Source organism: Macrosteles quadrilineatus, unplaced genomic scaffold (assembly GCF_028750875.1).
Source record: "Macrosteles quadrilineatus isolate MER2022 unplaced genomic scaffold, UCM_ALF_1.0 Scaffold_7__1_contigs__length_78375512, whole genome shotgun sequence".
Lineage (NCBI taxonomy): Eukaryota > Metazoa > Arthropoda > Insecta > Hemiptera > Cicadellidae > Macrosteles > Macrosteles quadrilineatus.
The window spans coordinates 66,749,164-66,759,921 of record NW_026542600.1 but is presented as its reverse complement, the minus strand read 5'-3'; the positions used below and the strand labels follow the sequence as shown (position 1 = coordinate 66,759,921).

Here is a 10,758-nt window from a genome sequence, read left to right as displayed (position 1 = left end):
TTTATTCGACCATAAAATTTCAATACTGTTTATAGTTATAAAATCCATTTAAGTATCTCCCAAAAGCACTGGCAAATCTCTACATTTTTAAACTGCCGTACTTGAAATCTCTTACACTCATCTCAGTGACAGAGGAGCAGGTTTAACCGGTCTGTTTAGGTGTAGGCACACTCAACTTAAGCTTCTTGACTCTCACAAATATGCAGTGAGGTACTTCATTTCTGCGGAAATCTTGTGTGCGACTAATGATTGAACCCAAACTGACAACCATCTTAACACGTGATACTTACTGCTTTTAAACTGTTTATTATGTATACAACTGTTTCTGATTAACTAACCGCCAAAAGTGTGAAAATTAACCGAGAAAGAATTATTTAAAAACAAGTAAAATCTGACATCCTAACTTACATACTGCAAGTAAGATAAAAATGAATATGGTCCAGTCATTAAACTAAATAGCTTAATATCGTAGAGCTCTTGATCAATAGACAGTATACAGTGTTGTATATACTTTGTGTTAAATGTCTACTTCAATGTTTCATCAAATTAATATGTTTCAGTTTCAGTTTGGAAGGTACACAACAACTTCAACAACAGCACTCATCACAACTGTGAATATCTTTTCTAGATAAATAATATTTTACAAACATTGTTTAAGCTCTTGTGTACAATACACCTAGACACCCATCTCTCATTCACCACCTTTCCCATTCAAACAATAACAATGGTTATAGCATTTTACTGTTCTACTAAACATTTTGTATACTATCCACTATCCATAAATGAGGAGATAACTCTATAGTACTCTATAACAATAATTATTAATCTTGATAAAGTCTCGTGTATAAAAATAAGAATTCGAGTGTTTATACATTTCCTGTTCTAGGATAACATCAATCCATACAATGATAGATTAACAAGACCATAGATTTAGAAATTGACCACAGTTGGGTTAACACCTAAGATTACACCAATGATATGTTGCGTTTCACAGATAATTCTGAGACACTTACAACTAACACCAACAATATAAAATAGTCCACCGTGATAGTTTATATCGAGAATTTTAATTTGACATACAAACCATAAGCGATAGTTCTTTGCACAGTTATAGCTTTTGTCATCATAATGCGTAGTTTTTTGTGCGTTTTCTTACTCACACTACAGCATTGTGAAATTCTGTTACATATTTGCTTTCAATGTTAGGAGATAGTAAGTGCTATATAATGTTTGAAGACCTTATCAAATGCTTGTGGTCAGTGGACATAAATCTTTTTCAATATTTTCTTCATCCTAGGTGGAAGTATATAACCTAGATATATGTGTGATAGATAGTGGATACACCTTGTGGCTATTCCTGTTTTGAACTTGCAGTGATAGTTCTTGAAATAAAATGAGATTTTTATTTGTATTCTAGCAACAATTTAAAATAATCTTTATGTATTACAGTGTACTAGCTGTTACCCACGGGGTCCCGTTTGACTTCATAAGCATTAATAAAACTATTGATTGGTTAAGTTAAGCTGAAATAAACAAAACATAATACTGTAATACAAACAAATAGTCACACCTGATATTAATAAGGTAATACATTTAAAGAATAAAATACAAATAAGTACAGCTGAGGCTATTTTTAACATTAGGTACATAAAAAGTTCCCTTTAGAAAGGAATTACGACATTAAAGGGCAATTTATGAAATAATGGATAGTTTTGCGCAAGGTTTCTCGTCATGACAAACATTTTAAGTATATGGGGGTGTGACTTGTAGTTTTCCCAAAAGTTCATGGGTACTTTGGGATTTATACATGAATAAAGATATATAAATTTAGGCAGAATTATTATTTGAACTGTTTTTGTTTGAATTGGATATACAATCTTCCTATTGTTAAACATCTTATTGTTTGAAACTTGAAAGTAATATTGTGTTAAGTTCAATTAAACTCCACTACAACTTATTTAGCATGATTTTAAATTTTGTGCCACGATCATCTACATTTTATATTTAGCATTAACTTTACTCACTCGTACTTTAATAAAATGTTTATGATTAGTTTAACAAGCAGCCAGAGGCAAATATGAGCCAGCAACAACAAGTTTAATAGAAACTGCAAAACTGTTTGTACAGTGAGACAGTCAGAGGTTGTTCTGCAGTATTCCCATAAACAATATATACTCTGTCAAGGATTGTCTGAAAAGTTACGTTTTTACCATTAATAGCCAATATACTCTGTCAGCCGAGACCTGATCCTTGTAACTATTGGAAAAGCTGAAACTTTGTATGTCACAACTGAGAATTAAAAAGTGAAATCCGTATTACCAGATCATGTTTAGTCTGTTGCTAGAAAACAATTCAAAATATTGTGTAGAATTTAATGACCACAGCATTTACTAAGGCCTATGACTTGGATCCAAAGACAAAGAAAGACAATTTTTATCTTTAAAATTTACTAATGTATTTTTGTAATAGTTATTTACAAAAATACAATAGGAAATTATATAACAATTAACAAATAATAAACTTTGATAAGCATTGAATTTCCAATCCATTATAATTAGAACACTTTATACTTGTGTTAAGGAAGATTCATATTCCAAAAGTTTGGCCCTTGAGTCTGCAAGGAAGTATACATTATTGGAGATTTATCAGTGGTGCACTGATGCAATAGTATGTCAATTGGTTGTTGGTTCCATAGGATTTGTTATTGTGAAATGACCAGTCATATTGTTTTTAAACATCTTCAAATAAATCAATGGACAAAACAATAACCAATGATCATACAAAGGTCATATACAATTTTAAGATATTGTTCTGTTGTCATTATTAAAATCTAGACTAACAGTCCACATAAATATTGTAAGGAATTGGAAGAACTTCATTGCAAACACGGAGCCGTAATAATCTTCAAAATTTTTTGAAACATAAGAATTAACTACCCAATGACAAAAATTTACAAATTTTTTACTAATTAAGTTTGGCATACTAGTAACCAAACTTTGAATTATATCTTTGAAAGTAAGTAGTACAAACCAAAGTAAAAACTGTATTACAAACCATAGTAAGAAGCGCTGTTGACAACAGCTAACTTTCATCAGTACATTATAAATGTGTTTGTTTGATAACAGGATCGTATAGGTATAATAAGTTTTGGTATTCCATAATTTACAGGTGCACCACTGCTAAAAAACTGTCTAGTTTCTAAAGGATTTAATTTTTGTTTTCTTTAGCTCTATTATTTTACATTCTGAAAATACAAGGAATTTAAATAAAAAACTTTCCCACTGATGGAAAAACTATTTTTAGTTAACTATTTTGAAAATGAAAGTTTAAAATGATAATTGCTCGATTCAATTCATGTCAGCTTGATTTATTACTTTGTGGTTTTGTTTTAGTCACTCGTCTATCCAAAATATAATCATACTGTGCAAAAAACCTGACATCTATTGATTTGACGGCAGAATCAATCACGGTCATTTAATTTGTCACAAACCTACTTATCTAAAAGGGGTCTATTTCGTTTGCCATGTTCTAATTATATGAATTGATGTCAATAGTGAACTTAGACTAGTTACGATGCAAGATATAAACATGAGACCCTAGGGTGCGCCTAATGTCACGATATCAAGTGTGTGACAAAGTATTGCTGAGCGAATAGTAAACATACAACTACAGCTATATTGAGCACATGCTTAACAATAATTGGTGAACTTGAGCTGGACGCAGGAACCACAACTTCTACTTCAGCCATCTTAAAGATGGACAGGAGCAGATGAGAGTGTACGATTGGGTGTCGTGAATTGACCTTCTCGCTGAAGTCTTGTAGTGCTCCGACACACTCCTCCTGTGAAATACAACTCACTGTCATACATACAGAGATTAGATTAGTTAGATTATACACCAACACAATAGGACATTTTAAGGTAAAATGACAAAAGTGTAATGATTAGATAGTAGCCTTGTTACTGACTAAGATCAGCTAGTTCTTTTCAGCCAGGACCTGTTGATGATCAAGGACGACTGTGTCCAGCTATGCCCTTCATTATTGGGATTTTAGAGTTGATAAAAGGTCTACGGCCCCTTTTTACTGACCAGACAACAGGTATACTAAACTTAGTACACCCTTTTTAGTAATATGTATGAATTTTAAGAGCTAAGTAGAAAACGGGGTATTTTAGGAGTAGCCAAAGTTTTAAATTGCAAGCCCACTTAAGTGACACATCTATTCTGCCATTTGATCCTGGGAAAAGTCAGAAGCAGTTTTTATAGTTCAAAACTGAACCCAGCTAGTATATGTTGTTGACCATTGCGTTTTTAAGAAAGGGTCCTGGCCAGAAAAAGAACGAGCTAATCTCAGTCAGTAATAAAGCTGTAATCTAATTCAACCAATACCCATTCTCTAATTTAATTAAATTCTTTTCAGTAGCCGCACAAACTTTGGCGTGTATTTTAGTCTGAATATGAATAAAGAGGATATGAACAATGGTGGATGTAAGATGGAGTGAAATAATTTGTGTAGCTTCGTTACTGACTAGGATCAACTGTTTCTTTGCCAGAACCATTAATTAAAAGCCAAATGATCCAGGTTTGAACCATCAATATTTGGAACTAACCTTTCTAAGGATGAAACCGGAAACTGAGATTACGAAACAAGTAATATAATCACTGAGCTACCCAGCTTCACTCAGTACGCACCTGCTGTGAAATCGTAGAAATGTAATTTAATAGTTTCGCCAAACATAATAAAAAACATTTTGTGGAGTGTTAGAGGTGTGTTATAAGTGTAAAGGGAATGGTTAACAATTTCTAGATGTAACTAAATAAGCTGGCTTTTTCAGTGATTGCTCCGATTTCTCACCTTTTCCCTGCGAAACAAATTACTGTTGGACTGCTGTTGTAAATTCCTGGTCAAGGAGGAGTTCACATCAGCTAGTTTAGCCACTAGGATGATGTTCTCTTGTGACAAACTGTATAGTGACAAATTGCAGTTGAACTGGAAAAAACAAAATTCATGATTTAGAATAGTGGTTGATCAATTTGTATACGCTGAAATTCAACATATTTAACTTACATATTTTATCTGATATTGCCAGCATATTGCAGAGAATATACAAGTATGTTGTGACAAAGATGACTTTGATATTTGAGTAAGTCTTTTGGAGAGCTTTTGATCTAGATATTGAATTGAAATTTTCATATTATATAAAATTTTGTTTTCAAATTTTACATCAGTCCATGTATACTGTAGCCTATATAACGTTATATGAAATGAAGACAAGTATGATGAATGAAGATGAAACAGAAGACAAAAAATGTTGGGCCAGTTTGTATACTCTACCTGTTTTCTTATACTCCTTTTGATGAGGCTCTGCAAAGACAGGGCAGCGTCTTCCACCTGTATTTTGATTAGAGGACTGAGCAGTTTTTCATCTGCCTCACTGTAGCCCAGAAAAAGGAAAACCCCTTGAGGTAGCTTGTACGTACCTGTAAAGTAAGATATCCGTATAACATAAATATTAAACATTTGAACAGTTTGAGCTTATATAGCATTGAAAAAGCCATTGAGGATATTAACAGTGAGCAATCAACTACTGAATGTGGATTTAAAAAAATGTGGAAATTAGAGAATGTTTGAAAAATTGAAACTTGCTTTAAAATTGTTTATCCTTGCCAATCTAGAAGTTTTCTCCTAATTTCTATCAACAATTTAAGAGAATGGAGGTGAATTTCATTGTCTAGGATTAAGCTCCATTGAATAAGTGGATAAAAGAGGTTTTATCAGGGGATTCCTCTCAGCCAAATTCCATTCATCTTTAATGTCTTGACATCATAGCTGTAGGAGGTAGATTAGTTTTACGCTCTAAGGCTTAACCCAAAATGTTTGTTTGAGTGCTATTTGGGAAACAAGGGTCCTAATGTAGAAGAGTTCATAAGAAACAACTAACTAGTTTAAGGTTTACAATGATTAAATAGTTAAGACCAAAAGTTTCTTTTGCAAAAATATAGTAAAGAATTTCTCATTGGAAATTAATGCATGTGTAAATCAGATTTTGTTGTTGAATATCTTCGACATTAACATCACCAAAATACTTGTAAATTTACCCCCCAACCCTTTGACCCATATTCTGTTTGTTCAGTATAATTTTTACAGTGCGTTCAAACAGCCATGGCCCCTGAGGGATTATCTGTCAGGTGCCAAGGCTGAGTGTTTGAACACACTGTTGCCCTTCTAAATCAGAGGCAAACGGTTGTCCTAATATTAATGAAATTGTCACTTTTTGCATTTGTTTATGGTTTGGACACTTGTTTCTTATAGGCCTACTCTTAGGATTGTGAAAATATGGCGAAGTTTAACATATTCTTGTTCTTCTAGGGATCAACTCTACTTGCATTTCATCACAGGATTTGAGGCATCATAGCGAATGCGTAAAAAAAAACAGCTTGGTGGGTTCGGTCCTCAGTCTACATAGAGTCAAGTCAGCTTGTCTACGTTGTTCTTTCGTTCTTTCTTCAGTTCACAAGTAAAGTTGTTATTTACCTTTAAATTACTGTTAAGTCGCTTTATAAGAATAGCTCATCCATTAAAAAAAAATCCCCCAAAATATTATATTTCCTTTTAAAATTACATACCTACACCAAACAACAATCCTAACCTACCCAATTTGTATTCAAAGTATTTTGGGGCAGCTAACGTATTTTGACCTGATAAGTAATTGTCTAAAAGAAACAATTTAAAAAAAATTTAAAAAACAACAATTATAAAAACAATTAAAGCTTCACATTTGAATCATTAAAGACATAACCTCAACAATCCATGTTAATCAAAACTTTACTGTTGACTTGCAATTAATTGAACCCAGAACGGAATAACTACGTGCGACTGACAAGTCAATGTAGAACAACACCATTGCCAAGACCCTCTGAGTTTTTTGCGCAGAGGAATAGAAATAGACCAATCCTGTGGTGAGGAGAACGATTCTTCTCGACGTATTGTTTACCAGGTGCAGGTCGCATACAGATGAACCTGCCAGAATAGCACAGACAACGGCCACGGTAAGCCTGGTAGGCAGGCGCAGCGTGGTTGTAGAAAGCAAAGTCAGTCTTGCAGGCAGCACGCTCAACACAGATAGTATTGCAAGACAAAACTTCCCCTTCACCGCACTGGCAAATCTCGGAGCAGTCGGGCTCGTCGTCTCGGTACAACTGTAACAGAAACATTGACAATTAGTAGTGATTTTTTATCTTCTAGGCTCCAGACCGGGATTGTTTTTTTCACATTAGTTCTGGCTAGGCCTAGAGGTTGCGGCATCATCACTTACATAGATATAATCCATAGGTGATTGGGAGAGATTTGCACCCGGGACCTCGGGGACCAATGTCATGCACTTAACTACTATTTCAGTTCCCTTCCAAGCATAATATTTCCATCTAATATTCATCTTATTACTCGCCCCACACACAGGTTTTGCATGGTTTATGCGGGACTATATTTTCGTATATTTAACATTGTACACAAATTGCACATAAAAACATATTTTAATTTGATCTTGATTTACTCAGCATTGTGTGTTGCCAGCTGTTTGTAATCAACGTGAAAACTCCTTGCGGGTAGGCCTACTTAAAATGAACTACGTTGGAATAACTGGCCTAAATTTTGTACTTCAATAATGCAGGGTTCGGGTTCGGAAAGAGTCTGGAAACACTTATTTCATTTGTGGCGTGCTGTAGTTAGTAATAAAAGGATTAATTGAAAAATTAATAAACAAAATTTTTTTTCAAAAGTGGAAATGGGACCGCAGTGTGTGCTGTACTTGCACCCTAACATCACCAGCTAAACCCTTCACTGTTTGTGCACACCACTCTTTGTCGTCGTAAGAATCTTATCTTAAGAAATTACGTTATTCGATATGAACACCCATCTCCCACACACCTGATCAACGTTGGCATTATAACTGTCCAAGATCAATAACGATTTTAAAAGAGATTTGTTTATCCATCATTGCCTCCTGGATTGATTTGGACGTCTAATAAATACGTTACGTGTACCTCAACGCTGTCAGTGATATTGAACATACTAAAACGTAGAAGAAACTGTCATGTTGACTTCAATAGTTAAAAATAGGTTGGTAAAACAAAAGGATTTGTGACAGTTCCTAATTATATTGGTTTTGTTCCAGGATAGAGGAAATAACTAAAAATATTAACGTAGTGGGCGACGTGAGGGGGGGAGTTGGCAAATAGCCCGTTCCTGGGCCCTCTTTGCCAAAACTCTAACGGCAATTTTGATAACAAAAAATTACATCCGTCTAACTAATCTTACCGTGGGTTTAGATCCAATAGCGAATCTATTATAATAACTAAACAGGGCATTTACGTTATCGTTTAGAATTATGATACATTTATTATGCTTTTCACCCAGCCACCATGGAAAATTTCAGCCGTAAAACAATCATCAGTATGATGTTCATTCATTTATGTTATTTGAGGGACTATTGTCGTAATATTTGATTCCCGCTGCAGCAAACCTGCAGACAGAGCAAATTTCCCATTTGCCTGATTATCAAATAAACGTAATACATACATTACATATACTAGTTGTATTCCTTAAACATTTCAGATAGATTCCTTACTTAGTGACGTGAGTATTTAGATTTGCTGCTACAGGGTAGGTAATGAAGTGTTATTTTAGTGGAATTTTAATGGCTCAATAAGGAAACATGGGGTACAAGGTACTGTATTTAACACTTTAATATCTCAGTTGCCGAATGTCTAGAACAACCATGTAATATTACTAAATGGTTTGTTTTAATCTCTAAACGATGACTGTAATAACCCACTACTACAGTAATACTCGAGGTGGCGGTTTACAGTACATGTCAAGGTGCCACCACGACAACCTACCACACAGCATTCTGAGGGTTATCGTGTAAGCCCGTCAACCCCTGTTGTTTTATTTTCGAACAATTTAAACCATAATATTGATGAACAATTTATGTTTATCTAATAAAAGATTTATCTCCAAACTAATTGATCAGATATTACCTCAAGCACGAATTTATTGAATCGAAATTTCCTTCACTACTTCCAAAGCAAATACTTCAGCTCCGAACATACTATGCATGGATTTCTCGTGAAGATCCAGCCTTTTATTTCACTAAGGGTAGCTGAAGAGGAAAACAAAAATAGTTCTATAATTTAAAAACAAAACATCAGATTTGACGGTATGTGGGGGCAAAGCATGAAGTTGATAGCTGATGAAAGTAGCTAAATGTATTCTTACTATTGCGTACATTAGGTAAATTTCTAATACGTTTTTATCGCGCACAGAAACCTATGTTCGACCTTCACTGAACAGACAGGGTGAATGGCAGTGTTAAGAACTATTTTTTTTATCATGCTACACATAAAATGACAAAATAGCATTACTATTTTGACGACAACGGCGGGGATACGCTTCCAGTTGGATAAATCCAATCATTGACTATATATATCTAGTATGGACTATATATGAATCCTATAGGTACCTGTAGGTATATATAGTCAATGATCAAATTAAGTAAGTACTTACAAATTGTATCTATAATTCAAATGAGCAATATTTGTGGTAAAGCCGACTACACTAAAACAGGTGATGACCGACTCAGTACCATTTGTTTTTCATTTTTGTCAGTTCTTAAATCAGCTATACTTCGTATAAATCAAAATGAAGAAGCGTTATTTGTATTAAGCTACATGCGCTTACGATAACATGAAAACAGTTAATAGCTAACTCTGTACCATTAATTTAGTGCACATTTGGCAGTTTAATGTTAAACCGTTCTCTGGGTTTTTATAAATAGAATTAAAGCTGTATTATTTTGTGGTACATACGCCGAACGTGGAATGGTTGGTTTTGAGGGGGGTAGGGGTGGCACTGCGGATGGCTAAGAATCGATACGTCACAATGAAACAGTTACATCAGAACCAAGTCACTCGCTCTAACTTCTCATAATGCCTAACAAACAGCACATCTGTTTGTTACTTTTTTATTGCTCTTCCGCTATAAATTTCACATTTTCTAATAAAATTTTTACATATTCATTTCATATTTTTGTTTTTCCTCCTGCTAATTGAATTTGTTGATTAAAATAGCTTCTCTTTTTACAAAACATTTTTCAACAAACCTAACAAGTAAAGCAATTTTAACTATTAATTTTTGTATACAGTAGTAGAATCATCAATTGCGCTAATTTAATTTTTAATAAATGCATTAAACATTAGGTACTATAATTTACAGTTTAAATGTAAAATACCCATGTTGATATCAACGTATGAAATATCAACGTTGAAATAAATAGGTGTATTTATTTTTCTATTTTTGAAAAAAAAGTGTTAGCGTAAAGTTTATTGGATATTAACCGACTTTTGTAACTGAATTAGTACGTTTCTCTTGAGTTAAATAAGGACATTTAAATATCATTACCGTGAAACAGGTTTTCTTAACTTTGTGGAAAAATCCATACACTAATATGCAATGTTTTACCAACAATCATATTTCTTTACATTTATAAGGTCGAGAATAGGCTATAGTTATTTGACTAGATTTGAAAATTAAACAGTATGAAGCTCATACAAGCTGTAATTCCTATTTAACAAGAAAACTGGTAAAAACTCATAATTTTGTATTTAAAAGATTATATAACGCAATACACGACATGGGAGGGGGTTTATATCTTTGGACCCGATTTCTAAAGGTACATTTACTTGGGTTGTGTGCGTGGG

General features: G+C 33.7%; 1 protein-coding gene across 2 annotated transcripts in view; it reads right to left on the bottom strand.

Annotated features, from left to right (window-relative positions):
• Positions 1–3,141: 3,141 nt before the first annotated feature.
• LOC128998774 (uncharacterized) overlaps positions 3,142–10,758 on the bottom strand; it is a 159,569-nt gene continuing 151,952 nt past the window's right edge. For both annotated transcript variants that reach the window (XM_054425121.1, XM_054425122.1), the window contains 4 exons: positions 6,996–7,200; positions 5,336–5,481; positions 4,856–4,990; positions 3,142–3,841 (listed from right to left, as the gene is read on the bottom strand). In XM_054425121.1, coding sequence (XP_054281096.1) covers positions 3,614–3,841; positions 4,856–4,990; positions 5,336–5,481; positions 6,996–7,200 — 714 coding nt within the window. In that variant the 3' untranslated portion in view covers positions 3,142–3,613. The remainder of the gene's footprint in view (positions 3,842–4,855; positions 4,991–5,335; positions 5,482–6,995; positions 7,201–10,758) is intronic.